Source organism: Leptonychotes weddellii, chromosome 9, assembly GCF_054177405.1.
Source record: "Leptonychotes weddellii isolate Sample4059 chromosome 9, ASM5417740v2, whole genome shotgun sequence".
NCBI lineage: Eukaryota > Metazoa > Chordata > Mammalia > Carnivora > Phocidae > Leptonychotes > Leptonychotes weddellii.
In genome coordinates, this window is record NC_138377.1 from 27678552 (window position 1) to 27699624 (window position 21073).

A 21073-nucleotide genomic window follows, 5' to 3' on the forward strand; every position below is an offset into this window, starting at 1 on the left:
GGGTGGCTGGGTGATAGACATTGGGGAGGGTATGTGCTATGGTGATTGCTGTGAATTGTTAAGACTGTTGAATCACAGACCTGTACCTCTGAAACAAATAATACATTATATGTTAAAAAAAAGAAGAAGATAGTAGGAAGGGAAAAATGAAGGGGGGGAATCGAGGGGGAGATGAACTATGAGAGACAATGGACTCTGAGAAACAAACTGAGGGTTCTAGAGGGGAGGGGGTGGGGGGATGGGTTAGCCTGGTGATGGGTATTAAAGAGGGCACATATTGAATGGAGCACTGGGTGTTATACGCAAACAATGAATCAATGAACACTACATCAAAAACTAATGATGTAATGTATGGTGATTAACATAACATAATAAAATAAAATTTAAAAAAGAAAAAAGTAAATAATACAGAATGATGTATAATTTCAAATAAACACCTCTTTTCCAAATTTTTTTGTTAAATAAAACATAATTATGCTAATTATGATTATACATCGTATGTAATAAACTTATTATATACATTTATAATACATACTATATATTACATATATTTTAGTCTGATATGGCTGATAAAGTCCCAGGTTGGCACTTTAAAAAGTTGGTCACCCCATTTAACCCCCCAAACCCTAGGGATAATACTGTTTTCCCCTCCAACTTATGGATGAGAAAAACGGAGGCTCAGAGACATAAATTAATTTGCCTAAAATGACAACATAATAAATGGTGGAGTTTTTTTCCTTCCTCCCATCTAAGGTTCATCTACTCAGCTCTCTCCTTTTTGGGGGATGATTGAACATGGAAATGTCCATTTGCTTTAATACAGGGTTCAGAAATTACTGGTCCATGGTAATATGAGCGTGCATGTACACACATGTGCACATATGTGTGTGTTTTGGCCAGGAGTGTACTCTAAAATTAGGAATCCAGGTTTGTTTTCTCTTGAGAACTTGGATGATGTGGAAACACTGGGCCCACCTTCCTCCACAGTAGCAGTGGCTAACCAGTAGCTGTCTGTCCAGGCAGGACATTCATCTCCAATTTGCCCCATTCCCCTTCTCCCTTTTGCTTATGTCCAGCCAGCTTCATTCAAGGACATTACACTCACTTCAAAGAGGCAGCAGACCATAATGTAAGAGTCTGACTCTGCAGCCAGACGGGGGTTCAAATTCCATCTCTGCTACTCACCTGCTCCTTAACTTTGGACAAGTTCCTTAACCTCTATGTATACGTTTCTTCAGTCTATAAAATTACATGAATAATAGTGTCTTCTCCATAAGGTTTTTTGAGGATTTAAAGTGATAATTCAAGTAAAACCCTTAGAACACTTTTTGGCATGCATGTTTTCTATTATTGTCATTACTGCTTGTCACCCTGTAACCACTTCAGTTTGCATCCCCTGCTGGAGGGGAAACTTCATCTCTCCACCCTCAGAGGTGTAGCCCCAGCCAGACAATGAGAGCAGATCACAATAGTCCAGCAGCTGTGCTTTCTGGGTTATTGTGTCCTAAGTAATTCCACACATGGACATCAATCATCCAGCTCACAATGAGCTAAACCACAGCCAGTCCAATTACTTTTTATAGTTTCTATTCTAAAGGGAAGATCCTGCCCCCTAGCCTTCCTGCAGTTTTCCGTTTCCCAGCTCTAGATATCTTGCACACGATTACCAAAAAGGGAACAAGCAACACTTGGCAAGGCAGTGCTCGCTAAATTCACACAGGCAGGCAACAGCATTTTTCCCACCTTCACCTTGAACCCCACCCCAAAGAAGTTACAGAGTCTCAGAGACAGCTCTGATGCAAACACACTCGAGAGGGCCTATTACCAAACACAAGACTGGCCACTCCATCTAATCATCTGAATCATGTTAAGGGTGATACCCCCCAACTCCCCCCAAAGATGTGAAATCAACTCTCTAACCTCTTTGAGGACTGAAAAAAAGGCTGGCAGTTTATAAAAGATTCCTAAAGAATCTTAAAGGTCTGGCTTTAAATAATATCTAGATATAAATTTAGATTGTAAATATAATTTTAACAAAATAGATTCTACTCTCTATAATATCTTAAAATCTGTTCTTTCATGTAGCACTATACTACTAATATATTTGGTGTCAATACATTTACTTTTACAATGCTATTTTTATTGGTTTTATGGTATTCAGCTGTATGAATGTAATCAATTCCCTATACTCAGACATCTGGATTGTTTCCTGGTTTTCGCTAAGACAACAATGAGGTGATAAACACCCTTGTGAATTAAATTTAGACAGCAGCTTCGTTTGTTTAACCTGGGAATTTTTCCTAGATGTGGTTCCCCTAAGTACTGCCCACTTTGGGAAATAAATCCATTTGTCAGGGGGAAAAAATGTTAAAACATCCTAATTTGTATATTCCATCTATTTCTTATTAGACCCTAACTGACAGAGAAGCTATTATTATCAACATCTACTATGTGTTCTGTACTTTACATTCTTTACTTAAATTTGTGATGGGTATTATTATCCTTATTTAGGAAATGAGGCTCAAACGAGTAAAGTAATATGTCCAAGTTCATAGCTAGTTACTAGCAGAAAATTTGAATTCTTGTTAGTCTGACTTCAAAGTTCAGGAACTTTCCTTAACACCATATTCCTGAAGAGATTCCATAATTCAATTTTTGTATAGACCCAACAACATTTTAGATGCTGTGAGGAAGATGACCATTTAAAACTGTCAGTGAATGAATCTGCAAAATGAATAACCACTCATTAAAAACAGATGGAAACTAAGATATTTTGTTATAAAGTAGCTGAAATCAAGAGGTATTTCTAATTTCCTTTGATCCTGAGTACACATTACTTTGTACCATTGACTCTGGGATGAATTCATGCTCAAGCTAAATCTCATGCTGTTCCTTCGTGCCCACCAAACTCTGAGAGGTCTGTATTTGTGAGTCTGATTCCCGGTTTGTGTACTACGTCGGTTAACTTTTCTCTATTAGGCGTTTTAAAAAACATACATACTAATACCAGCATGTTTTAGGCTTAACAGAAAACACATTTAAAAAGTATGCCACATTAATTGTACTCAAGGATTGTGGAGTACAGGTTCTGGATGATTCCTTTTTGCCCACTCCCTCATCTTAATCTGTCCATCTTCTGGAAAGTTTCCACAAGTTGAAAGAAAAATGCATCTTATTCACCCAACTGGTCAACTCCTGACATTGAATTTGTTGGTTTGTAGTTTAGCAGTTACTACAATATTGACATGGCCTTTCAGAAAAGTTGAGCCTCTCATGCCTTGGCCATCCTTGGCACGTATCAATTAGGATAGTTTCACCTGCAAGAAAGAGTGCCTTAAACCGTAAGAAATTTTCTTGCTTCTTAAGAAAGATTCCCGAAGTGGGCAATTCTAGGGTTGACTAGTAACTCAAAAATGTCACCAGGGATCCAGTTCCTTTTCACACTTCAGCATCAGCATCCTGAGCCTGGTGGCCCGGTGGCTTTTCACCCTCATGCTGTCACCTCACTGTCACCAGATGGCTAGGCTACCACAGCTCTAGGCATTAGGTCTTCATTCTACATTCAAAGATGAGAAAAAGGGGGCAAAGGAAAAACACCTTTCCTATTTGTCAGGAAGGAAGTCTTTTCCAGATTTTTTTCCTATGCCCATCATGGGAACTGGATCACATGGCCATCTCAAACAGCAAGGGAGGCTGAAAAGTGAGTATCTGGCAAAGGGTTTTAAGATTCCCATGACTGGCTTAGACCAGCCACAATTTATATTTATTCAGCCTTTTCATTTCTACCTTTTCAGTGCTTTTTTGGCTCTTTCCCTCTTACTGTGTTCAAGGCTGAAGGAGGAGGAAATGACTGTTGGACAGGCAGCTAAGAGTGCCTGCTCCTCATGTGATATTGGTTCCTCATGTGACCCTCTGCAGTCTGATAAGTAAGCAAGGACAATAAAGTTACATACATGCTACGATTAGGGCTGGTCAAGAAGTGGGTTGGGCTTACGTTTGGCTCCTGCTTTAGCTTTGCCACAGTAAGAATGAAAGAGATAACAAAGACACCCAAATTGCAAGTATACAAAAGCTGACTAAAATTTTCCATAGGCTGAACTCATGACAAATACCATTAAGAGGCTCCTGTGAGCCTCACGCGCCGTGAAATGGAGGAGGCAGCTGAGGTTGTGGTTCCAAGTCAGGCAGAGAACAGTTCATCTCTGATAGTGTCTTCACTGAAGACAGCTCTCCTTATCACTTAGGACTACGAATCGGCCAAGTTCCCTGGTTAGAAAGGCCCACTTACTAGGGCAAATTCAGGATATGTGCCATGATACCGGTGGTCAAAAATTTTTTAAAATGCCATTTGGGTGGGTGTGTACGTGTACGTTCCTCAGCAATGTATCAGGCACAGCAGCAAGTCTGACCGACAGCTCCACACCAAAGAAAGTCATCTGCTCTAAAAACCGGTCCCTGCGTCTCTGGGTCTCTGCTGTTCTCCTCCTACCACATCCTCTTATGAATTGGGGAGGAAAACCGGGAAACTACCAAGGTTGTCACGTCACAGTGTTCACCTCAGAAAACAACCACGTGGGATAGAATTTTGGCTTTTGCCCACCCCAGCCTCTCTCTGCCTTATTTCCCTTGGTATGGCTGGGGACCGTCAGTGGGAAAGCGATTGCTAACTCATGCTGCATTTAAAATTAGGATACAGAACTGTAGCTACCAAATGACCTCAGGTAGACCCAAATATATATTAACTGTATAGTTACATAAAATGAAAAACCTTAATAATAGTTATCTCTAGGTGGTGATAAGTGGGTGATTTTTCCTCATACTTCTCTGCGTGTGTAATTTCCCAACCGCAAATACTGTCCTTATAATCAGGTAAACAGCACTGGGTTTCTTCTCTCTCTTCTTTAAATCAGCATCACAGAGGAAGATGCTGTGACAACAGCTGGTGCAGTCGCCATCGTGAGAAGGAGCAAACCTTTCATGAGCTGTTTTCTTCACATGGAGAAGTGCAAAGGGAGAAGAATCGATAGAACAAGACGAGAAGTTTTGTGATGACTTCTCCCGGAAGAGACGGCCCAGGGTGCTTGGGGCCTGTTCTGTCTCCCTGCCGCTCCCGGCTCTCTGCGGAATTCAGCAGATTAATCACTGTGCTCCAGCCCAGACTCCGTTCTTTTTAGCCCTGTTGACTTCTCAAGTGTGGGCAAACCGCCATGCAAGAGGCCAAGCACCTGGCAGGTGGGCGAGGGAGCCCCGGCAGAGGGACACAGCCCTGCGCGGGAAGAGGCCGGCTCACCCCCCAGGGGCAGCACGGCCTGGTATCTCAGGGAGGCAGTATGTAGAGAAGATCAAGCTAACGGCCCCGGGGACCCCAGGCGGCCTGGCTCCAGGGGCCCGGACGAGCCCTCCCGGCTCCTTCAGCCGGCGCCAGGCTGGCCGGCCCCGCCTTGGAAGTCGCTGCTCTCGGAGCGCCCTCAGCGGAGGAGCCCAGCGACATGGCCGCCGACATGGCCGCCAACACGTCCCCACCACAGCCGCTCTCCGGCCTTGCCCCTGGCTTGAGTCGTCGTCACACCACTTATTTTCATCTGAAGTTTGCTAAGAAGGCGCTGATGATGCCCCTGCGGGCTCTGATGGAAGCACACGGAGGGGAGAACCTGGTCCTGCGGGCGGGCGAGTCTCCCCCCACAACGCGGCCGCGTGGCGATGGCGTTCAGTAAGAAGTGCGCCACGAGTGACGGAACGGACGAGTCGGCGCCCTCACCTCAGCTGTGAAGGTGCTGTTGTGGCAGCTGGACCGCCGCTCGCTCGGGCCCCGCGTGAGTGCCCCTGGCTTTGGTCCCCCGGCCCGGCGCGGGGGGTCACTGCGCAGCGGCGCGCGCACCCCGCCCACGTCACGCGCCGCCCTTTCACGCCGCCGGCCGGTTCTTGCCTTCAGCGTTTCCTCGCGGGATCGCCTCGGAGCCTCCGCCTTTCTCTGGGTGTCTCCACTGCGCTCTTTATATTGAAAAAAAAAAAATTTTTTTTGGCCAGCTTTATTGAGGTGGAGTCCACAAATAGAAATTGTATATATTTACATTGTACAGTGTGATTTTTTAAGGTGTGCGATGTGATGATTCAATATATGATTATGTTTTTCAGTGGTGAGAACACTTAAGATCTACTCTTAGCAAATTTCAAGCATATAGTACAGTATTATTTACTGTAGTCACTAGGCTGGACATTAGATCCCCAGAACTTACTCTTCCTGTAACTGAGTTTGTACCTTTTGACCGACATTTCCCTATATCCCCCGGCTCCCAGCAACCACCACTCTACTCCCTGGTTCTGTGGGGTCCACTTTTTAAGATTCTACGTATAAGTGAAATCATACAGTATTTGCCAGTACTTAGCGTAATGCCCTCCAGGTTCATCTACGTAGTGGCAAATGGCAGGATTTCTTTCCCTTTCGCTCTTTATCGTAACAGAAACATGTTCTTTCCCATCTGGACCTAGCTTCTGAACCTCAGAGACCACAACTAGTGTTCAAAGGCAGTGACCCAGAAAAGCCCACAATGGCAACCTCATGGCTGCTGGAGTTCTTGTGAAGCCCAATTCATCTCTGACACTTAGTTTGGCAATGTGAAAACTTTTTCTCCCCTAACAAAATGGAACAGGTAGTCCTGAATTAAACCCCCTTACCAACTGTGGACCTTTGGCTACCATCTCATGATCCTAAAGTTACAAACATGATGGGAAAAGTCAAACATGCCAAGGACAGTTGAACAGCAATTACAGAAAGTTCTCCCATTCTTAATGACGTTGCTGAGCTGCTAAATTACCCTGAGATCACTTTCTTTGGGGCTTCTTATGGCTTAAACTGCTGTTGGGTGGGTACTCTATTACTTATGGAGGGAAAAAGTCCTAACAGGGTGTGGGATTGACCAAGGGTTTCTTTAAGGATGGAAGATACTTGCACATCTAAATCCCTTTATTTTTTCTTTTGTTCCATTATTATTGTTATATCGTTATTTGCAAACAGATAATTCTTTATCAGATTACCAGTGTACATTTGGGTTTGCCTATAATTTCTCTTCATATCAGTTCTATTAAAATCAGGAAGAGGAAAAAAAATGCCTATTATTTCTTCTGTTATTCCATACTGTTTTATAAGTTTTAGCCAATACAATAAGGAAATAAAATGAAACAATTACTATAAATATTGGTAAACAGTAAAATTTTCAGATTAGAAGATTGTTTTCCTAGAAAGACTAAGAAATTCTACCTTAGGTCTCAGTTTCCTCATCTGTAAAACTGATATAATAGTATCTAGCTTTTAGAAATATGGAGGATTAAATGAACTAATACACATAAAAAACTTAAAATAATGCCTAGCCCATTGGTAGTTCTTGTTATTGTTATTAAAATCATTGAATAAGGTGGAGTGCCTGGGTGACATAGTCAGTTAAGCATCTGACTCTTGATTTCAGCTGAGGTCATGATCTCAGGGTCATGAGATGGAGCCCCACTTGAGATTCCCTCTTTCCCTCTCCCATTGCCCGCCCCCCCCACCAACTAGCACATACTGTCTCTCAAAAAAAAAAAAAAATTGAATAAGGGAACTGGACACAAAATTAAAATACAAAAATTAGTAGTTTTACTTTTAATCAACAGAAATTTGAATGTCAGGAGGGAGGAAATCCCATTTTTAATAAAAAACCAAACTGTAAAATGTCTAGAAGTAAAATTCACAAGAAAGGCAAAAGACCTAAATAACTAACTATAAAACCTTATTAAAATGTGAAAAAAAGATATCTAAGTGGAGTGACAACTAAGAATGATAGAGGGATGTCTGGGTAGCTCAGTCGGTTAAGCGTCTGATTCTTGATTTCCTTGATTTCCGTTGGGGTCATGATCTCAGGGTTGTGGGATTGAGCCCCCCATTGAGCCCCACATCTGGCACCTGGCTCAGTGGGGAGTCTGCTTTTCTCCTTCTCCCTCTCCCTCTGCCCCTCTCCCCAACCATGGTTGCATACTCACATGCTCTCTCTCTCAAATAAATAAATAAATCTTTAAAAATTAAAAAAAATTAAGAATGCTAGAATGTCCTAACAGTGCCTGCCCTTCCCAAATTAATTTATATATTTAATGAAATGTCAACCAGAATCCTACTTTATATGATGATCATATATGATGATTTTAAAGGTCAATGGAGGAATAGCTGAGAGTACTTAATAAATTCTAACAGAAAGATGGATGAGTGATAAAACAATTTGCTCTATATCTAATGTAACAAAAAATACGTGTAAGAGGGTATATGGGAACTCTCTGTACTTTCTGCCCAGTTTGGCTGTGAACTTAAAACTGCTCTAAAAGATAGTTTATTTAACATAAATAAATAAATAAGTAAAAAATGATGGGCTTGGCACAATAATAGACAAAGAGGTCAATGAAACAGAATCCAGAATTGATTCTACTGGATATGAGTCTTAATATTTGACCAAGTGGAAAAGGGTAGTTTATTTAATAAATTACACTGATAGAATTGGCATCTGAAGGAAAATAGGTTAGACCCGTGCAGCATACCGTGTTCAAAAAAATTCTAGATAAATTAAAAATCTAAATGTAGAATATAACATTTTAGGAAATCAACTTTAGGAAAACATTTGTAGTGGGGAAGCCTTAAAACATAAGGTGTAGAAGTCATAACAAAAACGTGGGCATTTTATGCATGTAAAAATTAAAACTTTCACATAAGAAAAGATACCATAAATAACATTTTAAAAAGCAAACAGGCGTTGGGAAAGTATTTGCAACGTATGTGACAAATGAGGGGTTTATATCATTTATTATATTGAGTATTCTTACAAATTTGATAACAGTAGGAAAACGGGCAAAGGATAGACACAAGAATTTTCAAAGGAGTATATGCACATGGCCAATAAACATATTTTTTAAATTCTTTGAATATCTTGGAGTAAAATTAAATACATATTTCACATAGTAGATTGGCAAAAATTGAGAAAGTAATAATGCATTTATGTGGTTAAAAAAATAGAAACCACTTGAATGTCTAGCAACAGGAGAATGATTTAATAAATATGACATATATATATAGTATGGAATATTATGCACTTATTTTTCTAAATACATTTTTTATGCATTGATGGAGTTCTAAGTAAAAAGCAAATTGCAGAATCGTGTATGCGTGATACCATTTTTATAAAACAAACCCAAACTAATTGTCTTTAGCAACCTCTATATTGGTATATGTGAGTATAAAGAAAGAATGGAAGGATACTCAGCAGACCTCAATATTAGTTACTTCAGTAAAGGAGACAGATTGGGAAAGGGGATTTATTAAACTGTTCCTTGTATATGTCTGTATTATTTAATTTTTTAGAGCAAGCATGTATTTCTTTTGTGTTAAAAAAAACAACTAAGCGGGCGCCTGGGTGGCTCAGATGGTTAAGCGTCTGCCTTCGGCTCAGGTCATGATCCCAGGGTCCTGGGATCGAGTCCCACATTGGGCTCCCTGCTCCTTGGGAGCCTGCTTCTCCCTCTGCCTCTCTCTCTCTCTCTGTCTCTCATGAATAAATAAATAAAATCTTTAAAAAAACAAAACAAAAACAAAAACAACTAAGCGATCTGCACTTCTAGCTATGGTTTGATGATAACAGAGCTACCAAGGCAGTAAGGACTCAAAGCATTAAAAAACCAGAGGAAAGGAAAGCATTGACAAGTGAGCTGAAATTCTCTAGTGCATTATTCCTCGAAGCACCTGCAGACCCATAAACTCTGGTCTACTGAAAAGCTAAGCAGAACATAGCAACTAAAAGATGGAGATATTAAGTAGAATTTTGAGCAGGCTAATCTACGTGGAGACAAAAAAATTGGGATTGTGTCTCACCATGGAGGTGAGCCTTGGGAAACAGAGGTGACCAGAAATAGACCACTGCTGCAACAGCAGGGAACAGTCTCAAATAAACTCACATGCAGACAAGATTAAGATAATTCATCTCTATCCTAAAAGCCTACCCAAATCAAAAGTAATTCCCTCTAAAAAAGCTAATATTATACAGAGACTCAAATTGTACACTCAAAATGTGTACGATTCTTCATACATAATGTTAGTATTCAGTCCAAAAAAAACCCCCAAACCCAACACCAGGCATTCCCAGAAACAAGAAAAACGGGCGGGGGGGGGGGGAGGAGAGGGAAGGAGAGACAGAAAGCGAGAGAGGGAGAGAGAGAATGGGAGGGGGAGGGGAGGAGAGGAGGAGGAGGAGGAGGGAGGGAAGAAGGAAGGAGAACAAGATCTAGAAATAGACCTACAGGAGATCTAGATTTTGGAGGTATCATATCCAGACTGGAAGAGAGCCGTGATCAATAGATAGTAAGATGGCAATTTTCAGCAAAAACCTGGAATCTACTAAAAAAAGAGCAGATGGAAATTAGTGAACTGAAAGGTCGGTATAAAATACCTACACTAAAACATAGAGATGAAAAAGAAGAGAAAACCCAGACAAGGGCATAAAAGAAATGTGGGGCATACTAACACAGTTGAACATCCCTGTAATTGGGGTTCTAAAAGAAGAGGAGACAGACAACAGGACAGAAATATTATTTAAAAGTATAATTACTACAACATTTCCAAAATCACTTAAGGACATTAGTGACATGTTCAAGAATTTCTGTAAGAGTCAAGCATCTGACTCTTGATCTCAGCTCAGGTTTTGATCTCAAGGTCGTGAACTTAAGCCCCGCATTGGGCTCCACGCCCCCATTATTGTAACTTGTGGTTAGAAAAGAAGGTGTAAGTGTCTGAGGGAGAGGGCAAAGAGAATGCTTTAATACTGACAAGCTATTCTTTTTATTCCACGCCAGCTGTCGTCCACCTGCCACTGGCAGAAACAGAGTCCAAGAGCAGCCCTTTCCACCTGGCTGATGCTTCCCACAGACATTTAGGGAGGCCCATTTGGGATGGAAGAACACAGCAAGAAAGAGAGAAACTTCAAAGGCATGAAAATCAGGGGCTCCTCTTAAAGAGACCTGTTCTCCTGCTTAGAAGATGAACAAAGTTCTTCTATCCCTTTGAGTATTCTCAAGGTCATGGTGCACTGGGAGGGAAGAGAGAAGTTGTGAACGCCAAACTGAGACCAAGGAACCTGGATGAATAGGGATCCTCATGACCAAGAACACTCTATATGGTTCTATGAAAAGACAAATTTGTGAAAAACATCAGACAAGGACATTACAAGAACAGAAAATTGCAGACCGATCTCTACCATGAATATAGATACAGAAATCCTTAACAAATTGTAAGCAAACCAAATCTAATAATACACATAAAAGGATAGTACATCACAACCAAATACCTTTATTTCAGACATGTAAAGTTGGTTTAACATTAGCAAATGAGTCCATAGGGGCACCTGGGTTGGCTCAGTCAGTTAAGCGTATGACTCCTGATTTTGGCTCAGGTCATGATCTCAGTCAGGGTCATGGGATCCAGCCCTTTGTCAGGCTCCGTGTGGAGTCTGCTCTCCGGATTCTCTCTCTCTCCCTCTGCCCCTCCCCCTATCTGCGTGTGCGCACACACTCTCTCTCTCCCTCTCTCAAAATAAATAAATAAATAAATAAAATCTTTAAAAAAAAAGAAAATGAGTCCATATAATTTACCACTTTAACAGATTAAGGAAAATTTTCATACAATCATCTCAATAGATGTAAAGAAAGCATTAGATAACATTCAATGCAAGTTTATGATTTTTCAAAAAACTTTAAGAAACTAGGAAATGAAGGTAATTTCCTTAATATCATAAAGATTTTCTACGAAGAACATATATCAAACCTCATATTTAATGGGAAAATATTGAAACCATTTCCATTAAGATAAAGAAAAAAAAAGAGAGATTCCCACTATGTCCACTTCTATTTACCATTGTATTTGATATCTTAGCCAGTGCAGAAATGAAAGATTTGAAAGGAAGAAATCTGTAAACATGATTATGTATAAGGAAAATGAGTAAAAAGGCAAAATCTACAACTATGAGAACTAAAAATTTTAGCGCTGTCACTGTATACAAAGTACACAAAAATCAGTTGTGTTTTATTTCCTGTAAAAACAATTTAACATAGGGGCGCCTGGGTGGCTAGGTTGGTTAAGCAACTGCCTTTGGCTCAAGGCATGATCCCGGGGTCCCGGGATTGAGTCCCGCATCGGGCTCCCCCTGCTCTGTGGGGAGCCTGTTTCTCCCTCTGCCTCTGCCTGCCACTCCCCCTGCTTATGCTCTCTCTCTCTCTGTCAAATAAATAAATAAAATCTTTAAAAAAAAATTTAACATAAAATTTTGTTTAACAACAAATTTTTGTTTAACAACAAAATGAGAACAATACCACTTACTTGGTATCAAAAAACCTAAATACCTAGGAATAAATCTAAAGAAATATGTGTGAGACCAATACATTGAAAATTTTAGAACATTACTGGGAGAATTTAAAGATGACCTAAAGAAATAGATAGCCCATGTCCATGGGTCAAATGACTCAATATTATAAAGATGTCAATTCTCTTTAAATTGATCTATAGATTCAGGGGCGCCTGGGTGGCTCAGTCGTTAAGCGTCTGCCTTCGGCTCAGGTCATGATCCCAGGGTCCTGGGATCGAGCCCCGCATCAGGCTCCCTGCTCCGCGGGAGGCCTGCTTCTCCCTCTCCCACTCCCGCTGTTTGTGCTCCCTCTCTCGCTGTATCTCTCTCTGTCAAATAAATAAAAATCTTTAAAAAAAATAAAAATAAAAATAAATTGATCTATAGATTCAGTGCCATCTTAATATTCCAGCAGGCATTTTTTGTGAAAACTGATGAACTGATTCTAACATTTATATGTAATTGCAAAGGGCCAAGAATAACCAAGATATTCATGAAAAGAACAAGGCAAAAACACTCACTGCACTAAATATCAAGATTTCCAAGCTACAGCAATTAAGACGTATGTGAATAAAAGAAGAGAAAAATAAACCAATAAAACCAACTAGAGAGTCAGACCCAATACATACACAATAACAGACAAACACATAAACAGACCCAATACATACACAAATACTTGGTTTGTAACAAAAGGTGATGCTGCAGGGGAAATGATCTCTTTTCAACAAATTGTACTGGGTCATCTGTATGTCCATATGGAAAAAAATGGAATTTCATCCCTTCTTCACATTAAATAAAAAGGTAATTCTACAGACCTATAAATACAGAGAACAAATGATGGTTGCTAGAGGGAAGGGCAGTGGGTGGGGGGATGGACAAAAACAGGTGAGGAAGAATGGGAGATGCAAGCTTCCAGTTATGGAATGAATAAGTCACGGGAATAAAAGACACAGCACGGGGAATATAGTCAATGATAATGTAATAGCATTGTATGGTGACAGATGGCAGCTACCCTGGTGGTGAACATAGCATAACATATAGAGAAGTTGAATCACTACGTGGTACACCTGAAACTAATGTAACATTGTATGTCAAATATACTAAAATAAAAACATATAAAAAATAAAATTCTAGAAGAATTATAGATCTAAATTTGAAACATAAAAATAAGAATTCTAGAAGATAGCACAGAAAAATATCTTGATGGCCTTGGATAGACGAAGGATTGTAGAGCACTTAGGATAAAGCAAAAAAGACAAATGTGCTACATTAAAAGTAAAAAATTTTATTCATCAAAAGACACAATTAAGAGAATGAAAAGGCAAGCCACAGACTGGGAGGAGACAGCTGCAACGCATGCAATGACGGAGGACTCGTATCCAGAATACGTAAAGAACCCTCACATGGTCAATAAGAAAAAGACAGACAACCCTCTAGAAAAATAAGCAACAGACTTGACTGGACACTTAACAAAAGAGGATATCCAAAGGGGAATACATATAGGAAAAAGTTCCCACTTCACAGTCACTAGGAAAATGTAAATGAAAGCCACAATTAAATACACACCCACCAGCATGGCTAAAATTAAATAGATTGATAATACTCAGCACTGCCAACAATGTGATGCAACAGTGCTGGGAGGGGAAGGAGTCATTGGTACCACCAACTGAAGACTATCATTATCAATTAAAGCTGCATAGTCACATGCCTCACGAGCCAGCAAGTCCATCCTGAGGTACAGACCCAAGAGAAGCGAGTACATATGTGAACCAAAACACATGCATGCAAATGTTCATAGCAGCATTATTCAAAATAGTAAAAAAAAAAAATAACTGGAAACAACTTAGACGTCAATCATGAACAGAATAAAAAATTAAATTGTGGCGTATGCACCCAATGGAAACACTACAGCGAAGAAAAGCAACAAACTGCTGCTACACACACTTTGGATAAACCTTACAGACACGCTGTGAGCAGACACAATAGTACATTTTATGCTTCCGTTTATACAAAGGTCAAAAATCACATAAAACTCAGGTAGCGGTTCGGAAGTCAGGAGAGCAGGTACCTTTGAAGAGGAGGAGGACGTGGCTGGTACCTGAGGGGTACCTGGGACATTAGTCATACTTACTGTCCTGGGTGATGATTCAATGAAATATAATCACTTTGTGAAAATTCTTTGAGCTTATACTTACGACTTGTGCACTTGTCTGTATGTGTGCTCTACTTCGATAGGCAATTTTAATAAAGGAAAAATAGAAAAATAATTAAGTGAAAAATTTTGGAAATACAAATTATAAGAAGGTTAAGAATTATATGGGCACCTGGGTGACTCAGTCGATTAAGCGTCCGACTCTTGGTTTCGGCTCACGTCATGATCACAGGGTCCTGGGATGGAGCCCCGTGTCAAGCTCCGGGCTCAGCTCCGAGTCTGCTTGAGAGTCTCTCTCTCTTTCTAAAATAAATAAATAAATCTTAAGAAAAAACCAATTCTATAACCCATAGGGAAGAATTATATCTTACTAAACTACCCTACTATCAAACATTCCTTGTGAAACTTCTCTCTCTCCTCCAGAGCTGCTCCAGAGCTTACTTTAAGCTTCAGCTTGATGGTCTGCTTCTGCCTCTCCTCAACTGCTCTCAGATTTTATAGTCCCAGGGCCCTGGAAGGCTGGCACCTGGGTACAGCGATGCCTGTGACAAGCAGAGCTAAAGGCCGCAGGGGCAGGCAGGGCTGCTCCTGGTGAAGTGCTTGAGGCCCCGCGTCTGGAGAGGCACCAACTTGTGCAGCCCTGGGGCGTAACGGTAAATAATGGGGCCTAACAAAGAAGAAACCACGTGGAGGGCTCTCCATATTCACCCCATCTGCCCTATTGTGCTCCCAGCCTCTGGAGAAAGAAGGGCATTACCTGCTCTTGTCTGGGTGACCTCATGGGAGTGACTTCTCCCACTTGAGGTTTCTTCTTCTCCAGATGAAGGGATGCTATGCACCTCCCAACGTGGACGTGAGGTCTAAATAACATTTTTCCTGAACACATCTGGCATACTCCTGCTTAGGAGTCTTGGAGTTTGCCGTTCTGGAACCTTCTTCCCTCAAGCATCAGCATGGCTCCCTCCCCCTCCTCCTTTGAGTGCTCACTCAACTGCCTCTTTGTCATTGAAGCTTCCAAGACAAACTCCCCAACTCTCTTCAATTAAAAAGCCTAAGGATTTCCCCTCCCTCCCTTGGCAACCCCTCACCCTTCTCCTCTGCTTTATTGTTTCTCCACAGCCCCATGTATTTTGTTCATTCATGTTTATCATCTGTCTCTTCCTCTAGAATGTAGGTTCTATGAAGGCAGGGATTTTACCTTCATTGTCTGTAGCTGTGTCCACAGCACTCAGAATCGTGCCAGGCACATTGAAGGTGTCCATAAACACCTAAAGAGCGAAGCAACACACATAAAAGGGCACAGCACCGTGTGACAGCAGGCTTCCAGTAAAACCTGGTTTTCTTCCTTTTTGTTAAATTCCAAAATCCAGGTTGTTTCAAGGTTCCAAATAACCTGAAGGAACTCCTTGAAGTTGGAAGAGAGCAAACCTGCAGAGAATCAGCCAGAATACTCGGATTCTGTATGAGTCTGCTCTGGCCGCCATAACAAAATACCACAGACTGGGTGGCTCAAGCGACAGAAATTTATTTCCTCACAGGCTGGAGGCTAGAAGTCCAAGATCAAGGCGTCAGAAGGTTTGATTTCTTCCGAAGCCTCTCTCCTCGGCCTGCGGATGGCTGCCTCCTTGGTGTGTCTTCACATGTCTTCCCGCTGCCTACCTGTGTCCTCGTCCTTTTCTTATAAGAACACCAGTCATTTGATTAGGGCCCACACTAATGACCTCATCTAACTCAATTATCTCTTGGCCCTCACATTCTGAAGTACAGGAGGTTACCATTTCAACCTACGCGTTTGGGGGTAGGGGGTCCCAGTGCAGCCCGTAACAGACTCCAACCAGTCTTTGCTGCGTGAGCTCTGTGATTGGGTTGAATCCCCCCACTTCTCTGGCCTCAGTGTCCTCCTAACTTGAAAATGAAGTCTGCGGGTCTTGCTCCTGCTGCTGACAACAAATAGCCTGCTTGCTGGCTCTCCTGTGATCTCCTTGAGTCCGACCACAACCAGAAATTAGGGAATAAACAGTGGCAGAAACTGAAGGCACACTGTCATCAGAATTACTGTTGTTGTTGTTGTTGTTTTAAACCCTGTATGCATGTAGTAGAGAAGGGAAAAAAGTGGGACTCTGTCCAGTGTTCAGAGGAGAGAGTTGGTTGCAGAGCTTCCAGTGGGAGGCAAGCAGGGTAAGGGGGAGAAAGAGTGAATTAACATACATTTGAGAATTACTCTGTATCAGAAACTGTAATCTCAGGGAACCCTCACACCAACCCCACCAGTGGATGTTACTGTTGTTACTATTTTTTCTTCCATGCTACTGGTGAGGACACAGAGGCTCAGAACGCAGAACTGGGTCTGGTTCTTACACCCTGCCCAGAAGTCAGATAACCCTCGCCAGTCACTCTGCCTCTAGCAGTGGTTGAATGTGCTGAGCTGCTCCCCTCCCCTCCCACCTTCCTGCCTGGCCACACCCTGCTACAGGTGAGAAGAAGATGAAGCGCCTGTCAGTTTTGGGTAGTTCTAGAAAAAGGACAAAACCAATTCTGTGTGTACTGTCACTGTTGTTGTTTTAGTGAATGGGTAATGGTCCTTGAAGAAATAGCAAGAGCTATAAATAGACACAAAGAAGAAAATTCTAGAAAAAGCAAAACTAATCTATAGTGACAGAAAGCAGATCAATGGTTGCTTGAGGGGAGGAGGGATAACTGCCAAGGGGCTAGGAACCTTTGAGGGGAGACGTACATGTTCTGTATCTTGATTGTGGTTGTTATGCTTGTGTGTGCTACTGTCAAAACCCATCAACCTGTGCACTTAAAACAGGTGAATCTTAGGGGGCCTGGGTGGCTCAGTCGTTAAGTGTCTGCCTTCGGCTCAGGTCATGATCCCAGGGTCCTGGGATCGAGCCCCGCATCGGGCTCCCTGCTCGGCGGGAAGCCTGCTTCTCCCTCTCCCACTCCCCCTGCTTGTGTTCCTGCTCTCACTATCTCTCTCTCTCTGTCAAATAAATACATAAAATCTTTTTAAAAAGAGGTGAATTTTATTGTATATAGATTATGCCTCAATAAAGTTGATTTCAACAGAAAAATAAATCACTAGGAATCCCACCACCCAAAGATAACTACCATTAGCATTTTGGTGTTTTTATGCTACTAGGACATGCACGCACACACACACACACACACACACAGAGTGTCACATTCTATGTTTTGTTTTTTATTCTCTCTCAATAACATATCATGCAACCTTTCCATGTCAATACATGGAATGCTGCACCAGCATTTTTATAGTGGTAGAATACACCATTATGTCATGTAACACAATCTACTCAACCAATTCTGTTTGAAAATTAAGATGTTTCTAAATTTTTGCTATTATAAACACTACCAGGAATATCTTTGTAACTAAGTATTTGAGCACATTCTTAATTATTGCCATAGAATAAATTTCTACCAGTAAAATTACTGAGTCAAAAGAGGTTCATATTTTTTAAGGAATTTGATATATCTTTCAAAAGTGCCCTTCCTAAAAGTGATACCAATTTATGCACCCACCAGCCATCTCTTGGTCTTGACTATAGACCAGTCAGCCTTGTGGATCTCCATAGAAACAAATACAAGGAAAATCCCACCAATGACATATCCTGAAATCCCAAACTTTAGAAGTTATTGAAATCTTACAGATTCAGTGTTTCGGCCCTAACCTTAACTGAACTCAAGGGCCATGAAGGTTCAGGGGTCTGAGATCACAAGGCTCAGTTAGGAGCACATCGAAGGACTCAAACTCAGGATGGAAACCACCACATTATTTGCTGAAGGAGCACTGAGTCAAGGGATCAGGAAAGAACTCACATCATCCCAGGCTCAGTCGCTTTCTAATTCCTACACCCACCTGTCTCTTCGCACCAAACCTTGTTCCAGAACAGTCCCTCAGGGATCCTGGAAGTTGCACATACGGTTGTGATTATCAGAGAAATTCCAGTTGGTTCCACCTTCTTCCAATCCTTGGTTCTGCTGCTTGTGGCCTTGGGATGGTTCTTTAGCCTCTCCAAGGCTCAGTTTCCTCAACAGGAATGTGGAGTTAGTAATTGTACTTAGCTCACGGAGTTTTATGAGGATGACATGAAATAATACAATCAAATTCATTAGCAAGGCTGCCAGCCCTAAGGAGGACTGATCCTTGCTAAGCATTATTCTTCCTTGTTGGCCCCTCAGACCTGCTTCAGGCAACAGAGAGGCCTGAGAGGAACAACTTCCCACCCTTGTGATTCTGCCCCAGAATCCATAGCGGTGCCTCTACAAAGGACCAGCCAGCCACCATGCTCATTTTAGATCTGCCTAATGCCATCAATAAACTAGATGAAACCTCATTCTTAGGGGAGGCCTGCCCAACCCTCATGCCTCCAGGACCACGCCTGACAAATATAGAAGAAATTACAGGCATCTGATTTCAGGCTACGTGTGTACACTTTTGTCTGAGCCAAGCCCCAAACCCTAGTTCTGCTGCTGCATCAAAAGACCATCTCTCCTCCAGGCTCCAGGCCCAGAGTAAGCAGCAATTTGGGAGGCAGCCCCCTCTTATTTTTAGCCTTAAAAACCCAAAAGCCAACATACCAGCGCTCACCCAAGCGTCTCTCGCAAGCTGTTGTTTGATTTGGGTTGAGAAAATGACAGACTGAGTCCTGCACCAAGAACAGAAGAAAAAAAGAGGGGGAAAAGGGAGTTTTATTTTCCCTCCCCTGCCAACCTCCATCCCCCTCAACTCCTCCCTTAGGCCTGGGTGGACCCTGCCTGGGTAATCGTCCCCTGCTATATTTAAAAACCACAGATGTGTTGGTGGAGACTTAATTTCGGAATTGCAGGCGGCGTCTCCCGAGGACAAGAGGAAAGCCGGTGCCGCGCGCCCGCCTGGCCGCCCTCCCCGCCCGCCGCCCGGAGCCCCGGACTCCGCGGAATCCAGGTCAGGACGCGCCGCCGTCTCGGGACCGCCGCCGGCCGGGAGGAGCCGGGCGCCGGGCTCCGGCGATTGGGTGGGTGGCCGCGGGCGAGGGCTCCCCTCCGCAGGGGGCCTCCGGGGCCTGGGGGCCGCGAGGCGCAGGTCCACTTCCCCGCGGCTGCTCGGGACGCTATCTGAAAATCCCCCCTCGGCGCGCGAGGATAAATATGCGCGGCTTGTCATTCGGTGCGGCTCCCTGGCTCCCAGCTGATAGGGTGACGTTCGGTTGGGAGGCTTGGAGATTGGCTTTTTGATTTGGCTTCTTGCTGCAGCTTAATGGGCAAAGCTCGCGGCTCGCCCAGAAACCAGCCCCTCCGCGCGTCCCCTCCGCGCGGCGAGGCCGACACGTCCCCCGCGGTGACGGCGTGCCAGGCGGAGAGCCGGCGCGCGCCCAGCCCCGGGAAAGCCCCGGCGACGCGGCCGCGAGCCGGGGTCCCTCCGAGCCGCCAGGGCGCGCCGAGCCGCCCGCCTTCCTGCCCCTCCCGGCAGGGATCCCCCCGCTGCCGGCGGCCGGGACTCCGGGCCTCCCCGGGCTCACTCCCGAGCCCGCGCCCCGGCCCGGGCTCCTCCGGGGGTCCTCGGGAGGGTCTCCCCGCTCTTCCCTAGGCCCCCTGCCCTGGCCGCAGCCCGCGCGTCCCCCTGAAGGCTGCGAGCCCACGAGCCCCGCGGGCGGCGGCGGAGGCCGACTGACATGCCCCGGACGCGGCTGCGGCCGGCGGGCAGCCCGCGGGGGCGATGAGCCGCTGCGGCCGCTGAGCAGCCGGGCGGCGGGGCGTCGCGCACCTTCCTCTCCCCCCTCACTTGGCCACTCCGCTCGGGAGACCGGGAGGAAACGGTGAGTAATGGGGTGAACCTCCTGCCCTTCCCCCTCAGCGGGCGGCCGAGGCTGGGGGCTTAGGATGCCCCCGGGAGGGTTCCCGCTTGTGAATGCTGGTGTTAATTAAGTTATTTCTCAAGATCATTCATACGAGCTGTCTTCCTGTGGGTTTAGTGCCTCAAGAGGTGGGGGGAGGGTGCCTCGGAAAGTGAACGTTTTGTCTGCGGAGCTGGGGGGGGCATGGTGGCAGAGTGTCTGGGGGGATCCGGGTGGGCAGAACGAGACGCCGGGGCGTGTGTGTGCGCTGGGGCGGCGGGTGCTCACCGGGGAGACTGAACGCTGCGGCGCGGGCCGGCTGCATGTGTGCATGTGTGCCTGTGTGCCTGTGTGCTGGCGGGGCCGGGGCGTGCGGTGCTCCCGGGGCTGTGAGTGCCCGCCGGGGTCGGGGGCTAGGAGCCGAGCGCGTTTCCCCGCGGCGCGCGCCCGCGTGCACACACGCACGCGCGCGCCCAACCTCGGGACTCCGCCGCCGCCGGTCGGGAACTGCAGCCCCGGCTCACCGACCCGCCGCGGCCAAGGGGGCGGGGAGAGGCAGGGTTTCTCGCGTCCTGGGCCCTCCGGACCGCGGGGGTCTGGGCGGGCCGCGGCCAGGTGAAGAGAAGGGAGGTGTGTAACTACCCACCCCCGCCACCCTCCCCAACACACACACACACGCG

The 21073-nt window shown here is 44.2% G+C and overlaps 2 protein-coding genes and 1 long non-coding RNA gene across 9 annotated transcripts in view; 2 read left to right on the top strand and 1 right to left on the bottom strand.

Moving 5' to 3' along the window:
* COX16 (cytochrome c oxidase assembly factor COX16) overlaps nt 1-12584 on the top strand; it is a 93886-nt gene extending 81302 nt beyond the window's left edge. The window contains exon 5 of the mRNA XM_081830338.1: nt 10861-12584. Within this exon, the coding sequence (XP_081686464.1) occupies nt 10861-10941 (81 nt within the window). The 3' untranslated portion in view covers nt 10942-12584. The remainder of the gene's footprint in view (nt 1-10860) is intronic.
* A 1089-nt stretch (nt 12585-13673) lies between these two features.
* On the bottom strand, nt 13674-19467 carry LOC145723400 (uncharacterized). The gene is made up of 3 exons (XR_014148396.1): nt 19159-19467; nt 18437-18607; nt 13674-14859 (listed from the first exon to the last, which is right to left on the bottom strand). It is a non-coding gene; the product is annotated as an uncharacterized LOC145723400 (long non-coding RNA).
* A 547-nt stretch (nt 19468-20014) lies between these two features.
* The window catches only part of SLC8A3 (solute carrier family 8 member A3), a 132041-nt gene continuing 130982 nt past the window's right edge, over nt 20015-21073 (top strand). For all 7 annotated transcript variants that reach the window (XM_081830322.1, XM_081830324.1, XM_006734471.3 and 4 more), the window contains exon 1: nt 20015-20375. The gene's annotated coding sequence lies outside the window, so the exon portion shown is untranslated. The remainder of the gene's footprint in view (nt 20376-21073) is intronic.